General features: G+C 38.1%; 1 protein-coding gene across 5 annotated transcripts in view; it reads right to left on the bottom strand.

The window, feature by feature from the left end:
* Crim1 (cysteine rich transmembrane BMP regulator 1) overlaps positions 1 to 20019 on the bottom strand; it is a 180022-nt gene that overhangs the window by 133465 nt on the left and 26538 nt on the right. For 4 of the 5 annotated variants that reach the window (XM_076833156.2, XM_076833154.2, XM_076833153.2 and 1 more), the window contains exon 2: positions 9695 to 9868. The exons of the other annotated variant lie outside the window; for it this stretch is intronic. In XM_076833156.2, coding sequence (XP_076689271.2) covers positions 9695 to 9868 — 174 coding nt within the window. The remainder of the gene's footprint in view (positions 1 to 9694; positions 9869 to 20019) is intronic. 5 annotated transcript variants of the gene reach the window in all.

Below are 20019 nucleotides of genomic sequence, written 5' to 3'. Positions count from 1 at the left end.
AGATTAAACTAGCTTCAATTAGATTTTTTTTTTTGTTTAAGATTATCTCCCAGGATGTCTACCTCTATACAACAATATTCAGCCTTCCCATGGCTGCTCCATCCCACTGGCCACTGCCTGTGTGTCTATCTCATGGCCCCTCAAATGTCCTAGGACGAGGTCTTTTTCATATTCATTTCAAATACTCCTGTGTAGTGGGCCAGCCCCAGGTCTGTCCTCACCAGGTGAGCAGGACACAGAAAGGGACAGGTCTGATTGTAGGGACTCCTTGCTCCATCCTAAAGAGCTCTCTTAATTAGGAAGGATTAAAATGTGAATGTTGGCTAAGGAAACCTTCTAGAATGCAATCAATCAGTGACTAAGGACCAGCAATTTAAACATTTCCTCATATTAAAGGCAAGAGTGATGAAGACAAAGATGAGGCTGGACTTTTGAAGTGGGAGAAACAGAGTGGGGTAATGATATAAGGAAAAAAAGAAAAATGTGGCCATCTTCTCAAGTTTCATAAAAGGTTAGCTTTATTAACCTTCAACAGGAAGCAGAAGAAACTACAGCTTGGCCTACAGGTGCATTTTTGTGTGACTGTATGCATCCAGCCCCCTCCTTTTTTTAATAAAGATTTTTGCTTTTTCTTTCTTTAAAAAAATTAAAACCCTCTGTATTCAGAAGAGCTTTTTTTCCTCAGAGAATGTCTTCACAAAGGTATTAGTAAATACATCATGCTGGCAAGATTGGGAAATGGAATAAACATATTTACTAGAGAATTTTTATCTGTAGTAATAAAATAGGAAGAACACTGAAATACCACGTTGACTGAATGCAAATTCCTATTAAAGTGACCATGTTCCTAAACTCTTTCTCCCCACCCACCCTTTTTTCCCCTTGCAGTACTGGATTGAAATGATTGGCACTCTACCACTGAGATACATCCCCAGCCCTTTATTGTGAGACAGGGTCTCCCTAAGTTTTCCAGACTGGCCCAGCACCTGCAATCCTCCTGCTCCTCTTGCCTCAACCTTCAGAATCCCTGGGCTAATAGGTGCACCGCCCCACCATGGCTGGCTCCCAAAGTCTTTCTGGATCTTCCTTCCACAGACTTCTTTTCCCTCAGCAGAACAAATAAAAACAGTTTGTCTTGGAAGAGTTGTCCACGATCCCAGATAATGGTTTGGGAATACTAATTGCATCAACGAAGAAATTTCCAACGGCCCGAGATACCAACTACAGACAGCGCAGGAGAGACAACTCAGGGTGGTACACTCTTTGGGAACACAGTCTCTTTAGCCTGGCTGATGGACACAAGTTGGCCTGGCAGAAGACCTCTGTTCTGCAGAGGTCTGGGGAGAACCCCACAGATACAGAAGGCAGCTCCAAGCCTCGGGAGGAAGGCAGTCCCGCCCTGGAGAATGGTCTCCACTCAGTTCCCTTTGCCAGCAGCTCAGAAGGGATAGGATTCAAGATCCTTTGCTGGTGTCAGGAAAAACCTTTGCAGGGGCCAGGGCTCAGCCGGACACAGCTGGTCCAGGCAGCAACTCAGCAGCCTTGCGTGAGAGCACTTGCTGAGCCCTGGGAATAACTGAGAGGTCACCTACAGCCAAGTCAGAAACCACAAACACTGGAGGGGCTCCTCAGGGCTATCCAACGGTGGGAACCTCAACCTGTTCAAGTGAGTCATTAGAACAACATTTTGGTAAGTAACCCCAGAGATGGAAATTGAAAGGTTCCAGAAGAATATCATTTCTCTGAAAGTATCAGGTGGTTTTTTGGCCTTTCAACAATGACAAAAAAATATCTTGTTAAAAATTCATATTAAGTACAGGATATTTAATCTTAAACTAAAGCATAGTTACATAGCAAACAGTGCCCATCTATAACTGCTGGTACTTCTTTAACTAACCTGGAATGGGTATGGAAAGACATCATACAGGTGGTTTGGACTAGGCACAATTTAGGACAGAAAACATGGCTTGAAAAAGTCAGAGTTAAGAGTTAAAACACAAAGGTTAAAGCAGAGAAAAGGTGGGAAAATTGATACATGGTACAGAACATTATTACTTTATTTACCTGTAGAGTACATAGAAAGCATCTTTCTACATGCAACCTTGGAAATATGGTTTCCACACCCATTCTTTTCTGTAAGCCCAAAGTGGTTGAATAAAATGCTGTCCTGTACCCATCTACCCACTCTTCTCTTGGCAAAAATATATAAAACATTTAATCATCACTTTTCTTTCTTGATGGGCACAAGAAATTGCAACTACCAGAAGGTCATTCTATGACTTCCCACAGCTAAAATGCAGGTATAATTATCCAACCAACTGCTCCTCTCCAACTGGTCTTAGGCCAAGTTCCTTGAGTTTCCTGTTTTTATTTCCCAGATATTTGAAACTGGTTTCCGCCTTTTGGTAACCCTTTTGATTTTCCTTTTACCAGTTATCAAGACATCAAAACAACAATGATTTAAAACATGTTTTTAAGGGCAATTCTCCTAAAGATTTGTATCTTCAATGTAAACACTTAAAATATAGATTCAACCAGTCTAAAAGTCTACTATTTATAAAAATAACTTTGTCTATAGTTGTTTTCCCCATGAAATACTTATATTTAGATTTAAAAGTGTGTGTGTGTGTGTGTGTGTATATATATATATACACACACACATAAATATACTTGTGTCTTTGTATGCATATATGTAAGCATATATTCTCTATCAATTTGTGACTGTCTTTACAAAAAGAGTAGGTTAGCAATACAGATTTAAAATTACTGCCTTAATTTAGAATATATTCACAAGCATAATTTAGTACTGCTTTTAAGATGTAACTAGCCTAAGAGAAACAATTTATGCTAGAAATTTTAATGAAGTCCCTAACATAAAAATGAACAATCTGTAAACCTGAAAGTCCTAAAACAGAGAAAGCATGGTCACTGCAAAACTGACTGCCTGGCTTCAGAACAAAGAAGAAAGAATTTGAGAGGTTCTCTTTTTTTTTGGGGGGGGGGGATAATATGTTAAGTACACATATTCTCTTTATCAAGGAGTACATTAACAGAAGTTTGGAAAGACCACGAGCTTTCCCTGAACTTCATAAACCTCATAAAATATACAGTAGCCACCCCATTTCCATCCTTGCTCCAACAGAATAATTACAGTCATGCTAGGTTGTAAGAAGAGCCTCCTAACTTTAACTCTGGTACACCAGAGTCTCACCCTACTACATTAACTATATTGGGAGGAAATATATATAATTTAACTCTTAGTATTTCTGATCCTATGAATTAATAATTACACCGGATCATTTCTCCTATAGTCCATACTATATTAGAAAAGATTTGGAGATAATGACATTTAATGACAATCAGAAAATCAAGAACAGCACAGGTTGTTCCATAGCCTACAGACTAAAAAATCCCTTTTAGATATATTTCTAAAGTTTAGAAAACATCAAATGAGCAAACATAAAGGTTCAACTCTTTTAAAAACAAATGAGGAGCTGGGATTGTGGCTCAATGGTAGAGCGCTTGCACTAGCATGTGTGAGGCATTGGATTCGATCCTCAGCACCACATAAAAGTAAATTTAAAAAAACAACAACAACAACAAAGGTATTGTGTCCATCTATAACTAAAAAAATTTTTTTTTAAATAATTTTCAGGATCCAAGTTTCAGGACTGTTTTATTACCTGGCCCTACACATACAAGATAAAAGGTCCCAATTGTATTTTAACTTCTTTTAACATTTACTTGGGAAAAAAAAATCTAATTTCATAGTGAACCCACTACTAGGTATTAATATTTGAAATAAAGGAATTTTAGCATATGCTTTTTTCTAAAAAACGTTAAATGATAGTAGAAATCCACAGGGAATGAAGAGGTGCATAACAAACTGCTTCTTTGTGCAGGGAAGTGGACTCCCATGAACAACACTTTGCTCTCAACGTGTGGGGAGACCTGGGCAGGAGCACTTTCTCCTGGGGTTTCCTGGAATTGCAGATTTCCCAGCCCTGACCTGGCCTCAGGAATCAAGGTCTCTACATGAGAAACCTAGGAGGCACTTTCCATGCATGACACCCAGGTGCAGCTGTGTCAGAGCAGGGCTGGGGGCATCTGCCTTCCCTGTACTTATGTTATGGAATGACATCAGGTCCCCTGCCACAGCTGAAAGCATCTATCTCCATCAGGCAGTTTCAGAGGCTAAAAGGGAATTCTGTTGCACTACTTCAAAGCTAATAGTATGTCCAGCTCCATTCCATCACATTTTCTGAGAGCCTTCCTGCCCTCCCCCCAACACACATTAACAGAAAAAGTATATGTGTGTGTGTGTGTGTGTGCATGCATATATATATATATATATATATATATATATATATATATATACACACACACACGCACGTGTACACACACATAGTCTCAAACATTTTGACGAGAAAAGTCTATGAATAAAAGCATACAGTATAATATTTCTCTCTACTAAATTTTTGTTTACTGACAAATATTATAGATAGTATCAAAAGAAAATCTGATGAGGTCACACAGCACAGGCTGTTCCATAGCCTACAGACCAAAAAAAAAAAAAAAAAGATAACAACCAAGAATAAAATTCAGCACTTAAACTTCACTTGTGTGAAAAAAATGTGAAAGAAAAAAATGAAAACACTAAACAAGAAATAAGAGACTCATTATAGCAACATTTCCTCAGGTAGAACTGAAATAGCAAAAATTAAAGCATGGAATAATTAAAAGTTAATGCTCTGAGGTTTTTAAAATCTGGAAGGAAAACACCTATAAAATAGAAACCATTTGTCTCTATGTCAAAACTAGTTTAGCTTCAGAGAATATAGCCATCCAACATAAAAATCAAACTACTTCTTTTGTCTTAAGCAGCAGGGAAAAAAAAAATACAGACATCAAACTTCATATAAACCAAGTATTTCTCATCTGACTCTTAATCCTTACTAGCTAGAGGTATGTATCCTATGCAATAGACATTTCCAGAATAAGTAAATGCTTAAAGTGTTATTGAAGGAATTTACAGCATATTTTAAAAAATAAAAAATCAAAAGCAAGCTCCCACAGCACAACTAAAATGTGGCATAATTTTTGTACTTGGCACCCTTAAGGCCATCTAGAAAAGGGTCCTTCAGTTAAGGGCCAATCAAAGTCAAACTGGCCAACTGGAGGTGTAGTGGCCCACGGCCTGTGCTCAAAACTTTCCTTCTGAATGAAGTCATGTTCTGAATGAATAAACAATGCAAGCAGCTCTGACATCAAGGGACTGATGAAGAATGCCGAGGAAAGGGCTCTGCTAGTCTGAAAGAGTCTGTGACAATAATCTTATTTCTTTATCTTCCTATGAGACTATTTAATCATCTTAGTGCTCTACTCTGAACTACTCTAATCCCAGGGATGGGTCTGAATGACTCTCACATAAACACTGGTAAAGACATTTCTGAACAATTGGTTGCAAATAAGTCAACCAATTAATAATCAATTAAATTATTACTTTATATTTCTAGTATCATAGGTGCCAACCACGGTGCTTTGGGTTCCCTTTCAGCTGGTTAACAGTACTAGCCCTTAGCCTCTCTTGGACTGTGCGGCAGACTATCAATGCTTCCTGTACCAGCCTCACTGCATGCACCCTTTTATCTCACTTTTGGTGTGTTAACATTGCCAGCCACTTTTTCCCTCCATTATACACATTACTGTCACATTAATCTTCCAAAAAAAAAATGCTCCTACTCCTCATGTCACTAAAGTACTCAGAAGTCATTAAGGACACACACTCTCCCTGGCCTGAGCATGACTCACAAATCCTTATCTCCAGTTCAGATCTTTCTCCAAGTTCCAGACACATAACTCTCATCTTCCCCTTGATTCTCCATAGATACTGCAAACATAACAAAACAAATGCAGTATGTGCCTTATTCAACCTCTCATAAAGCTGCCCTCCTTGTATCCCACATTTAGCAAATGACACCAAGTACATCCTGAGCATCAGCTCCCCAAACATCCATCCTGACCATCACCGCTCTAAGCATTTATTTTCACAATCATTCCCCTTCACCCAAAAAATATGGGAGTCTTTCCCATCCTTATCCCCAGAAGTCAAATCAGCCACCAAAACTCACTGACTTGATCACGTCCACTTTCTCCTACATGGGCCCCCTGCTCAAGATCTTTTCTAGTCAAGGATGTTCTTACATTCTCCTTTCCCTTCTGTTGGACGAACCAACAAATTTCTCAAGAATTGGAATCAATTCCCAGTTCCTCCGCAAAACCTTCCTTGACTTACCATCTTACAAATGCCAAGTTGTTATTTGTCCACTCGTGTATATGACAATGATATACAGTATCACATGTCAATTTTTGACTGTCTATCTTTTCTCAATAACAGCAAAAATTATGCACCATTTAAGGTTATCTCTAGGTGCTTTTAACAAAAAGAAGGAAAGAAACGATTGCAAAAGGCCCAAGTATCATACTCCTGTTTGCAAAATGTTCATTGTGCAGGTCCAAAACAGGAATACGTTTTACACAATCTATACCACTGTAGAAACCCACCTGATGTGTGATGTAGCAATGACTAAAATATTTCAGAACACATTTTATGGTTTCCACACAAATCTCTTCTATTATTGATAAATCAATCTGGTGATAAATCAGTGTGAACTTGAGTTATTTTTGTTTTCTCTACAATCTTCCAACTAGGGTTATTCCTCTTTGTAGACAGGTCTGACTTTCTCAGGGGACGTACCCTTATAGTCCTCAGTATACTTAACATGAGAAACCCATGTATGAAGGCTAGTCTGTGAATTACATTAGCAATTACTTAAATGACAAACAGCTCTATGTAGATGTCAAATTTAATTTGCCCAAAACAAAACTCTTGAAGCCTCCCTCAATCTGCTCCTCTCCCTACTAAAGGGAAAAATACATCCTTGATTTATCATTCCTTTCCCACCCACATCACCAGGTCCTGTTACTTCCAAATGCTATCTCTATTACTTGCACTATCGTACTACTATTTCAGGTTAGAAATTCTAGGATTATTTTTTGCTTTGTTACCCCTCCCTTATCCACTAACAGATACTGTCAGTTCTTTCATCGAAAGGCTGTTTGTTCATCAATGTTTTGCTGCGGTCTCCCCCACTACCACTCTAGCCCAGCCTCTGAAGGCACCATGTGTGGGTAACGGACACAGCTCTCCAACAGCCTCCTGAAGGTAGCATCTCCCTTTGCCATCCACTCTGCACCTGCCCCTGTCCCCGTTCTGCCTAACATTGATTTTACCATGCTCTGCTTCTCTCTGTTCATAAAGCTGTAATGATTTCTGATAGCTGACATTACCAGGCTTCAGCTCCCTGCACGATATTTAAGACATTTCATAATCTGGTTCCATTCTGCCTTCCCATCTTTATTTCCTATTACCCACCTATGGACATAAAACCTGGCTATTTTAGAACAGTTCTGTAAGTAGCTTACACATAAGTCATAAAAATCCTCTGTTCCACATTTTATTCTTTTGTCCATGATGTTCTCATTCCTGAAATCCATCATTAACCAAACTCTTCATGATACCTTATCATATACAATTCTGGGTCATGCTTCTTGAACATCTATGGCATCCCAACTATCAAACTTCTATACGATTAATGATTTAATTATTTATAAGTATGATGTCATCACTAATTTTTTCATTTATGATACGTATTTGAATATAAGTTCCTTCCAAGTTATTTCTCGGTAAAGGAAAAGCTCCCCTAATCCAGATTTCTTATAAACCTCACATGCTGCAAAGTGTTTTATGTTGAATAACAAAGTATTTAAGTTCAAATGACCTCAAACAAATTCTACTTTTGAAGTATGCAGAAGTCATCTGACAATAAATTTAAAACTTTTTAAAAGTAATCTAATTAGATGCAAAGAAATTTACTTAGATCTTTAAAAAAGCTTTTAAAAATCACTTTTAAAAAAATCAATGAAGTTAATCACTACCCTGCAAAGATCATAAATATACACCTAACTTATTACAAATGTACAGGTATTGTGTTTGCAGACATAACTTCCTGTGATAGCATCATACTTAGACCTGCTACATCTCAATTAACTTAGATGAATGCGCAGAGCATGTGCAGGCTAATTAATGATCAGCAGGCTACTAAATGACTGGAAAGTGGCCCAAATAAAAACAATGATAGCCACGCCACCATGAGGCACTGGAAATATTTGAATCAAATAGTTTTGTGAAATATAAAAATAGCAAAAAGCAATGGCTCTAATTGCTGTTATTTCATATAATATGATTTTAAATACGTTCATGTAACAAAATTAACTAGTGAAATAGACATGTAACTACTACATATAACTATCTGAGTTTCTGTATTGAAGTTGGCAAAACATTCATGTTGGTGGACGGGGCAGAGATGAGCAAAGGGCAATCAGGACCGATAACGGACTATACTGGCTCAGAGTCACGATGTGATCAGAAGGGTACGTGGCATGGCTACTCCTAGGCCTGCAACTCATCCACTATGTGAAACCTCTGTAGAGTTCAGATTCAAAAATTGAATTAAAAGTTATGTAAAAGTGTCAACTGTTCTAAAATTTTATTTTCATTGTTTTCTGCTAAATTTTAATGATTTGGCAGCACTGGTAAATACATAGAGCAATGTTATTTTATAGGTCACTACAAATTTCTTGTTCTTTGTTACCATTTAATAGAAATTGGAAATGTAACACATTTCCAAAACTTCAGTCCTGCCCTACTGCCCTATAAGCTTGTCTTCTAGGCGCAAAAATTCCTTGGTATTCCAAACTGTACTACCAATCTTTCCACCTCAGAATGACATAATTTCAGAGATAAAAGGTACATTTTTAAATGTCCTATTAGCACTCATTTTCTCTATTTCTTTCTCCTCCAAGAGTAAACTAGGGCTAAAGAATAATCCAATGCTGGTCAGAGACAGGGATGAGACATAAGCCCAGTTCTTCCCCATCATTACTATGGGTTGTGAGCCACAGCACCAAGTTCTGGGTACTCTACTTGGTATTACTGTGGTTAGGAATCATAATATTTTAAAATTCTCAATATTTTTTCTAGATTTTATGCATGAATCTACAAATGTTATGGGTCCTTGTAGTGTAGTTTTCTTGTTACTTTAATGTAACTTCTGACTTCTCTTGAGAGGTGAAGTGCCTCTTGGTCTAGCCATACCTATGTGATTCCTGCCCCCTGGAAAAATCAACATCAGCCTTCAATCCTCAATGCACAATTCTCCCTTCTCTTCTACAGAGCTCCTCATTTTGCCAGATGAGCCGCTTTTCTAATTAGCAGGCTCTCCTCATGAAGTACCATCTTACGGTCAATCAAGCAGAATGGACCTGATGACAACAGATGCTGATCTCAAGCACAACACTCACGAGATTATTCATTATGCAGGGATGACCTAGGCTGGCTGGCACAAGCTACCCTACTCATGGGACCACAGCATTTCCATTCCACCTCCTAGGGAATACACACACTCAACCTCACACCAGCACCTGGTACACTTCACGCGTCTCATTCAGGATTCTAAAAGCGACCGAACTCTGTAAGCTTGTCTTTGCCTTTTCAAGCTCAGATACTACCATGGCTCAGAGTTACACAATTCTATACCTTAGAGATGGGTGGTTAACAAAAAATAAGGCTTACCTTCAATTCTCTTTAAAGCTGAAAGGCACATATCCTTCCTTGGAAACTCAAAGGGATTGTTGCAGGTCCGAATGGTGTCACATTCACATTTCCCATTGATAATATTGCAGCCAGAGATAAGGTTTTCATTGCATGGTTCAAAACCAAGCAGTTGGTCATCATCCCAGTTCTCATCTGCAAGACAATTACCCAGATAATATTTTCTTGCTGCTTCACTCAAAGACCTGTTTAAGAGCAAGAATACACAGGGATGTCAAGATGAACATCCAATTCTGACACCTCAATTTGTGAAAGCCAATTTTAACTGGCTGAAATTGTACAAAAGAATAAAACTTGACCTCCTACCAATAATGGAGAAGACTAAAATATAGCCATATACATAGATACATATAAAATGTTTGTGTTCAAATTCCACTACCTCCATGTTATAACAATAATTAAGATCCCTTTAGAATTTTTTATTTTAAATAAGGTTTCATTAAATAGAGTTTCCTGGATTTTTCCATCATCAATAAAATTAAAGAAGTCAACATTTGTCAATCTACAAAATAATAATAATAATTATTATTATTATTCAAATAATAATAGTTATTTGTCAACATTTGTCAATCTACAAAATAATAACTATTATTATTATTTTGAATTATTATTATTATTATTATTATTATTATTTTGGTATGGGGATTAAATTCAGGGGCACTAGACCACGGAGCCACATCTCCAGGCATATTTTATATTTTATTTAGAGATAGAGTTTCACTGAGTTGCTTAGCGCCTCACCATTGTTAAGGCTGGCTTTGAACTCAGGACCCTCCTGCCTCAGCATCTCAAGCGTCTGGGATTACAGGCATGCACAACAAAATTGTTCTTAAAACTACATTTTTTTCTCCATCAGTAGACGCCAGCCTTAAGTTTGAGACAGTTCTTCAACTTAATACATTAAGGCACTAATGAACATAAAAAAAAAAAATCAGATACCATTAAGAGTCAAGAATGAGATACAATGGAGGAGATCCTCCTCTGCTGCGCTTTGGAATTGACTGTTAGTGTCCAATACTGCCCAGAGTTGAAGCCAGCAATGCCCCCAACACTATGAGCTAAGGCCTAGTGAGAGACTGATGTCTTCTCATTCTAAAGCTGAGACCAATCTGAGTGAGGATCACGGAATAGAATAGATGTTAATAAATACAAAAGATCTTAAAACAAGCTTTACTGGACCCAGCTCAGAAGAATCCAACGAACATGACAAAACCATAGTCAGGCTTGATTCCTGGTAGTTAAAGTAACTCTTGCAGGAAACCAGACTATTTCTCTATGGGTCTCTGGGAAATTACATGGGTTTTTCTCCCTCTTAACATTATCTTTAAAAGATACTTTATCACACCTGAACTGAGGACTGACTGTTGAATAGTAAACATGTTTCTGATAACCATATCTGAAGAGAATTTTAAAAAGTGCTTGAGTTTGAGAAACCTTAAACCTGTTGCACACACTAAGGCAAGAATAAATGTCATCCTAAGAATGTGTGTTGGGCTGGGGGTGTGGCTCAGTGGGAAAGCACTTGCCTATCATGTGCAAAGCCCTGGGTTCAATCCTCAGCACTAGGGGAAAAAGAAGAAAAACAAGGAATGTGTTTTCACAGAAGAGAGCATAAACAAACAGCTATAGTTTTTACGGGACTAACATGTACTTCTGGTGTCATTGCTGTATGCACAAACTAGGCAAAACTCCCTCAGTGAAATAATTTTATTGCCAAGATGTCTTTAGAAGAACATCATTTATGATATAAAGAGCGTCAGGGTGAGTCTCTGAAGAAAAGAAAGGAGAAAATCTCCTGTGTTTTGATTTCAGGAGATCACTTAATGTGATCAAAGCCTCAGCTATCAGTAAAATGATTATCTTTTGGCTTCAGAGTTTAAACAGACACACAAATGATCTGTTTTAAAATGTTTTCCTCCTTAGTCTGCATCTGATCCTAGAAGCATATAATGCATAGAATATTTACAGGAAGGAACTTTTTATCTTCAAGGTGGCAGTGCAACTGCTCAAGTACTCCAAAAGGAAAACTAGGAACAAATTCAACGTGGAGATGGTGATTTTCTGTCTTCAGTTACAACAAAATGGTGCGTCTAAATGATATCTCTGTGTCTACCTGTCGACACGCTATTAGTACCACTGTCCTGACACAGTTCAGTGAAATGTTCCATGAAGGACCTTCTGTGACTGCATATGTCCATCTGTAATTCAAAAATCCTTTAAACTCGGAAGTTCAAGTAACATTTGAGGCACTGAAAGACTTCATATTCCTGAGAGAAAACCCTTATTAGCATTTTGGTAAATATATGCAATATCAGTGAGATATTGCATATATCTACCAAGAAATGTTTCCACAGTGAAAACCCCTTCCCTCCACTAAAATTGGAACTCCCTGCAGACATCACCCTCTTGGGCTACCACAAAATTCTATAACCTGTCTCCCTGCCACTATTTTCCTGTCCCTCACCTCATTTCTCAGTTACCAGAATCATCTTCCTCCTTAAACAAAGTGTTTCTTTCTTGCCAAGATGAAAAAGTCCAAACTTTTTATTGTTGAATACAAAGCTCTTCAGGACTGACATGTACCTGTTTCTACAGACTCCTCTCTGACCCATCTCCCCCACAGCCTAATGTTCTAAGCACACTGAAGTTCCCTCTACAAACCCACAGAAACTGCCTCCATGCTTTGTTCATGCAGTTCATCTACCCAGAACACCTCCTTCCCTTCTTTCTCTCATGACTTCTATTCAACCTTCAAGACCCAGTTCAACTGCTACCTCTCTGAAAAGTCATCTTCAACTGGCTCAAGAGAATGAGCTATTCCAGTCTCTCACTCCCTCCTGCAGTGGTTTTATTTAAATCAAATTTCCCCAATAGACAGAGTTCTCAGAGGCAAGAGCTGGGGTCTTATCCAAACTTTGGGAAAACAGTAAATATGTACATATACACATACATACATACATGTGTGTGTTTACTATATAAAGAACACATTTAAAAATACAAATATTGGGCTGGAGATGTGGCTCAAGCGGTAGCGCGCTTGCCTGGCATGCGTGTGGCCCGGGTTCGATCCTCAGCACCACATACAAACAAAGATGTTGTGTCCGCCAAAAACTAAAAAATAAATATTAAAAAAATTCTCTCTCTCTCTCTCAAAAAAATACAAATATTATTTTAACTGTTAATCATCAAAGCACTGTATGAGACACACATTTTAAAGAAATGCTTAGACACGCTGGTGCATTTTTCACTAAGCATCATCTGTCATTAGCCTCCTTCCCAGCTCAGCTCTAAGACTGCAACCTCTTATCACAGGGCTGGCATCAAGAGTCCTTCCAAGAAGGCCCTCTCAGAGCCAAACTGTTTTCACTGCCAGATGAATTTCCTTGCCTTGCTGTAGGAAGACCACTTCCGCTGAATGTGGAATCAGAACTAAACGACAACTGCCCTTGATCCCTCCCTGGCAGCAGCAAGGCTGCACCCGAAGAAGCACAGGTGAGTCTGACTCAGAAACATCACAGGTCTGCCTGGAAAGGAAGCATCACTGATTTGGAAGTCACAAAGTCTAAAACACTTTTTTTTTTTTCTTTTGAGAGGAAATCTTTCAATCACCTGCCCCCACCTAATCAATACTTTTTTCTTTTTGACAAATAGCTCCCTTCACAGCAACTGTTTTATGGGATCAAATACAATATACTTCTGAGACAAATGCTTTTATAGTTTTCTATTACACAGAACATTATACTTTAAAATAGTTTAACTGAAAATCAACAGGGATTGGGAGCAAAAGTATAATGAAATTTGATTCAATCACAGACTAAATGAAATCTGAGTGAATCTGAGCCCAATACAAGTTGAGGATCCCTTATCTAAATGCTTGGGATTAAAAGTGTTTCAAATTTAGGAGCTTCTCAGACTCTGAAATATTTCAGTAGACTTTATATTATACATTTCAGATTTCAGAACTTTTCAGACTTCAGATCAGGAATGCTCAACTTGTTGTGCTAGACAGTACTTGGCAAATTCTCTGTTTTGAAATTGCTATACAGCAAAAGATCCTAGTTCTGCTTCTCCAATTTAGTTCCTGATTCCCCCCTGGACTTGTCAGGGAAAAGAAAAGGGTTAAAAAACAGAGGTGTTGCTCTTGATTTAGAACAAAAGGGTTTTTTCCCCTCATACTCCACACATGACAGAATGTAGCCTCCTAGACTGAAAGGTGAAAATAACTGAGGTACCTCTGTAAATGTATTTTAAAGTTTGTCACAGCAACAAATCAGGGCACTAAATAAGTTATCTTCTCTAAGTATACAGAAAAGGAAAAATCGAAAAATTTCAAGTATGAATTCAAATTCATACATTTAATTTGTCCACATATGTGAGTACTAGAGCAAAGACACATATCTAACTGCTAAACCAAATCTCCACTCAGAAGGCCACTGGCAATACAATGCCCTTCCTTGGCAAAACCACTGTGGCTCAGGGTGTGGCAGAATTACTTCATGAATACCCACTTCATCCCACAAAACATCAGTAATGCAATCAAAGGCTGAAATTTAATGAGATTAATAACTTGTACTGTATTTAATCAAGGGTATCCTTAGGGGAAACTGACTTTTAAAAAAATTACTACTTATTATTATCACAGTGCATGGTGGCAAATATGAGGACACAAAGTACAGCTGGGTGCCACAGTCTCAATTATTCAGACTAAGATGCCAATAGTTTTGTGTACCACATTTTTACACTGTTAGCATCAAGAGGACAGAATATGGACAGCTAAATATTACAATGGACATAGCTTGACCTCATGTACCATCTGAAAAGGCGCCGGGGGTTCCCCAGGGGTTGACAGCCCACAATTTGAGAATGTTGTTCTAAAGAGTATGATCGTACCTGCTACTACACATTAGCCACCAGAGCACAGGATCCAGGTCTGAGGAACAGCAAAGGATAACGGGTACCTGTTCTCACTGAACCATAAAAATGCACGTTTCTGTAAGGTGACTTAGCTAATATACAATTGGTTAATAGAAAAATGGTGCCAATACATAAAGCAAAAGTTGCACTAGTTTCTACGTGGCATTTCCCAGAACAATGTTATGAAAAAAAATCCAAAGGAGTTTCCCCTCCCCTCCACGATGAAAGGAAAAATCTTAAAATATATGAAGACCTGAGGCTGGTAATTTTATTCAAATTCCTCTTTTTAGTACAAAAATGACAGCTCTAGTGGCTGAAATTTCCACAATTAACTATCTAAGGAGCTTGCACATACAAATGAAAAAGCTACAGACATTTCCCCCTGTATTTTAGAAAAGAAAAAAAAAAAAAAAAACAGGAGGAAAAAATGACTCCTGGATCTTGTGTTTAATTTTGATGAAACGGGTCTCCATTAAGAGTAACTGACTTCAAGGACCCCGTGCTCTGAGAGTAAGCAGAATGAGCTCTGGAGTATGTGCAGCTGGAAAGGATGGGTTGGTAGGGACACAGGTGCAAAATCCGGGGTGGCTTGCCTGTGTCAGTATTTTTACTTGGGTTCTTTTTTTTTTTTTTTTCAGAGAGAGAGAAAGAGAGAGAGAGAATTTTTTAATACTTACTTTTTTTTAGTTTTTCGGCAGGCACAACATCTTTGTTTGTATGTGGTGCTGAGGATCGAACCCGGGCCGCACACATGCCAGGCAAGCGTGCTACGGCTTGAGCCACATCCCCAGCCCCTTTACTTGGGTTCTTATGGTTTACATTTACCCTCCAGGTACATAGTTCCACAGGTTTTAAGTGGCCTCCTCTAACTGTTATTTCCAACAGCTCTTATTTTTAGTATAATGAATGATTTTTGCAGAATGTGAGTTTCTTCCTTGTTTAAGAGCAAACATTTGATGCCAAAATAAAATCACTGTCCTTCCAACAGCCACATCCAGTCTTGCCCTGGACTAAGTCTTTCTGTTACACAAAGCAGATGCCTGAAGTTCCTTCCTCCAACAATTGATATGGAAGATTTTAATGCAAAGGCTAGCAGGAAAAAAATTTCCATCCTGAGGGCAGGAAAGGGGGGACTGAGAAGGATGTGAAGAAAGGGGCCTCATTTATGGATGGAGCACATCAACTCCAGACCTGTGGAAAGCAGCTCTAGGGTGCCTCCTCCATCACACACACCATGCCAGGAGCTGGAGGGTCCAGCTGTGCACATTCAAGCCTGACTGCTCCTGGAGTCCACCTCTTTGCCCATCAAAATATCTTTCCATCATGTTGCTCAAGTCTGAATTACTACCAACATGAAATAAAATGTTTCAGCTACAACTATACTTACGGGACAGAGGACTATATGTTAATCTAAAATTTCTGCCTTTCTCAAGGTGGAAGGCATTTGTACACTCATAGCCTTACCTTTTCTACCTTGTACCTGCTTAGGTTAATGGAGTTTACTCCAAACCAAGAGATAGCTGCACCCCATTATGTAGCAATCCACTTACCAGAAATATGCTAGAGCAGATATTAAAAAGCAAGAAACAAATTCACGGTACACACTCAGAAGCTCACAGTAATGGAATTCTGTTGGCAGCAGAGAGGCTTCTGGGAATATATATCAAATTAATTCTTCAGCTGTTCACATATCCCTGTGGCTACGGTAAGATGCAAATAGCTAATACTGGTATCTCTTTCCATGCCAGCCTAGAAACTCCAGTGTAATGTAAAATTGCTGCTCTTAACTCCCCCGGCTCCCAGCTGGCTGTTATCGGCGTTCAGTTCTGCTCCAGGAGGACTCTAATGCAGTGAGCTTTCATTCTCCCTGCTTCGGGCTTAAGGCTGATGTTCCAAAGCTGGTTCTTCCCTCTTCCTCTCTTCCTTGTACTGTAATCAGCGCAAAGCAGGAAGGGCAAATTTATGGTTATCAGTAGAAATGACTTAAGTTTCAAAAAATCTGTTTTACAGGCATTTCTACAAAGTAAAACCATGTTAGGTATATGAAACTGTATACCAAAGTGGACAAAGCTAGAATCTCTAAAACAACGGAAATGCTAAAATGCACACAAATATTTGTTGAAGACTTCAATGAATGCAAACTTCCAAATATAAAACAAATGACAGGAATATCTCTCTGTACTATGTCTCAGTGAGGAATTCACTGAAAAACAAGCAGTACTGGCCCAATTTACTAAATCAGTTTACAACATAATGTTTATTAATGGTAAGCACATGTTCCAAAACTGTAGTTTTCATCAGATACCTTAACAATACAAGTAACAGGAGGACCAGAAATGCACTATAGAATGCAAATCATTCATTCATTATTTCTTTCAATCATGTGCTCCTCAAACACATATTGTTATCTATTATGCATCGAAACCCTGGCAAGATGCTAAGGCCTCAGGATGCCAGCAAAGGGGTTTACAGTATAAAGTTCCACTATTCTAATCAAAATCACACCAAATATATTAATAAAATGTTCCTAAGACTTCTGAAATAGAGGAAAAGGTTAAGGAAAGGATAATTTCCTTTCTGACAGCAGGAAGCTAGTGGGGAACAAAGAGGAGGCATTTAAAAGAAGATAACCTAAGTCTCTAGAAGTAAGGATTTCATGAAATCAGAAAAGAGAACAGGAGAGACTGGGGCTCCAGAACATGCTGTCCTCCTTCTTTACATTCTGCCTACACCAGGAACTCTCTTAAACTGCATTACAAACAAATAGACAATCCAGAGGTGGGGTGTGTAACAGACAGAGCCTTGGCCTGGAGACCACAATCTGGCCCTGGAAGACCCTGAACAAGACATGTAGCTCTCTATGCTATAATTTTTTAATTAAAAAGGAGAAGGAATGGATAATTCATGAGGTCACCATAGACTTCACGTTTCTTTGATTCTGCCATCTTTGTTGAAATTGAACAATGCTAACAATGTATTGAGGGTAGTCACAGAGAATCATATATTTATGACAGTCATAATTTAAATGTAAAATACTTTCCCATTATTACACTATATCAAAAGTTTTGAAAATCCAAATTACTACGCATAGGTAAGACAAGCCAGGAGTGTTTTTTGATATAATGTTCACTTTCAATGACCTTCCTAGCACCTCTGCTCTTAGAAAATTCATGAGCTAAGGCCTCAAAAAATTCAGATTTAATAAAACAGGACTGGCCATGAATTGACAACTGTTGAAACACTCTGTTATTATACAATTATCTCCACTAATGTATATATTTGGACATATCTATGAAAGACTTTTTTATTTTTTAAATGAGGGTAATTTCTAGGCAAATTTACCAAATACTTAAAATGAAGAACAATGGAAGCACCACATGTCAATGCTGATGGGACCCAACCAAGGCAATGTTTAACGGGCAACTCCAGGGCACATAAGAAAGGTAAAGAAGTGATTTAGCTAAGTATTCAACTGAAGGAATTAGAGCAACAGAGGAAGTCCAAAGAAACAAGAAGGAAAGAAATAATAAAGGCCACAAAAGTGGTTAATAAAACAAAAAAATTAGTTCTTCAAAAAAGATTAAGTAACCTCATGAATGGCTTGTGATTAACAGTTTCAGAGAGCGCACTAACTCATCGGGTTTATTTTGATATTTATAAATATGTTTTTCAATCAGTTTCTGGATAATAGTTTTACTAGAAAGTTACTCAAAGTTAGTCATTAAATGGCTACATTTCTGATTTTTTTTAAGCAATCAAAACAGATATTTGAATCCCCATTAAAGTTTTTTTCCAGCTACAACTAGTTTGATTGTACTCTGCCACAGAACTCAACCTTTCTTTCATATCTTCTGCTTTGATATTAGATCCCCATATTTTTAAAGGAAAACCTTGAGTCTCTTCCCCTGACCCACATCCGTGCAGTGCTGAACTGGTCAGACACATCCAGACACATTCATTCCACTGTTAAGCAATGTAGCTGTCTCTGTACTTATTCGTTAAATCACGTAACTCCATGTCAATCCAGCCTTGAAGAATCTCAGTTACCAAATGCTGCTTAAAAATTAACAAATCTTGGTTGAGGGGAAAATGATCTTGGAGAAGCTTCTAGTTGTGTTCTATTTCACCTCTTGTTTAAGATGCTCTAAGAGCCATCTTTAGCTACTCTTTCTATACCTGGTCCCCAGTGTTGGATCTTCCTACAGACAGGTTATAATGTACATAACACCAGCAAAGTGTGTTAAGAGAATAGCCCCATCAAACTTCTGAAGAACACAGTTTCAAAGCAATGTCTACAAAATAAAGCCCAATATCCATGGCACAGAACATGAAGTCTGTTTAGACTGATCACAACCCATTTCTTCCACCTCTTGTCTTCCATATCACATATCCTCCTTTCTCCAACAACACTAGGTGACCTGTGTTCCCTATGCCACCCATGTTGTTGCATGACTCCGTGGCTTTCCGTGAGCTGTTCTCCTGCCTACAAAGCTTCTTCTTTTCATCTGCTTTGAAAACCCCTCCTCAGTCTTTTATATTTCTGTGGATATCATCCACCCTACAGGGACTGAAATACATATTACTTCCTCTGTAGGACTTCTATTATATATTCAAAATTTTTCACTTACAGCAGTATAATGAAATTGCTCATCAAATTTCCTCTACCAGAAAGTGACTTCTTTGACAATAAGAACATAGTTTTACTCTTCATCACTGAGCCATCGTAAGGCTCAGTAAGTAATACCTTAACAAAATAAAAATCTACATGAGGAATGAACAGGGACCAGGAGGAAGACAAAAGGGCTTGAATTTAAGCAAAGCAATACGAGTCTTTAAAGGCCAAACCTTTTCTGGAAAGTAAGTTTAGTGATGGGAGAAAAAAAAAAAAAGTTGATTATTTAGAAACAACTGAGGAATATCTTTGGATCTCAGTCTTGCTACTTGTAAAATATTAATACAAACTCAAGTTTTCTTTTAACTTCAACATTACATTGTACCAACCCTTGCACATATCAATATTTATGACATTCTAAGTGAGTGAATGAATATAATACGCCTTGCCATGTCAGACAAATACTAACTTAAATGACAAACTCTCCTATCTTCCTTTCTGCCACTTCTGTATGTCACGACATGAGATAATATGACACAAGTTAATACTTCTTGCCAGAAAGGTACCTGAGGACATGAATAATGCATAGTACCATTTTATAACTATTAATGTATGCTCTGACCTAAAATCTGTTAGTCAACTAACCAAGAGCAAACCAGCAGAATAGGTATGGGGATCGCACTCATCCAAAAGTATAAACCACTACAGTGAAAAGAAATGGGATTAGAACTTCAAGCAACAACAACAACAAAACAAATAC

The sequence above is a fragment of the Callospermophilus lateralis genome, chromosome 14 (assembly GCF_048772815.1).
Source record: "Callospermophilus lateralis isolate mCalLat2 chromosome 14, mCalLat2.hap1, whole genome shotgun sequence".
Taxonomy (NCBI): domain Eukaryota; kingdom Metazoa; phylum Chordata; class Mammalia; order Rodentia; family Sciuridae; genus Callospermophilus; species Callospermophilus lateralis.
The sequence above is the reverse complement of the archived record's forward strand: the minus strand, read 5'-3'. Positions and strand labels throughout refer to the sequence as shown.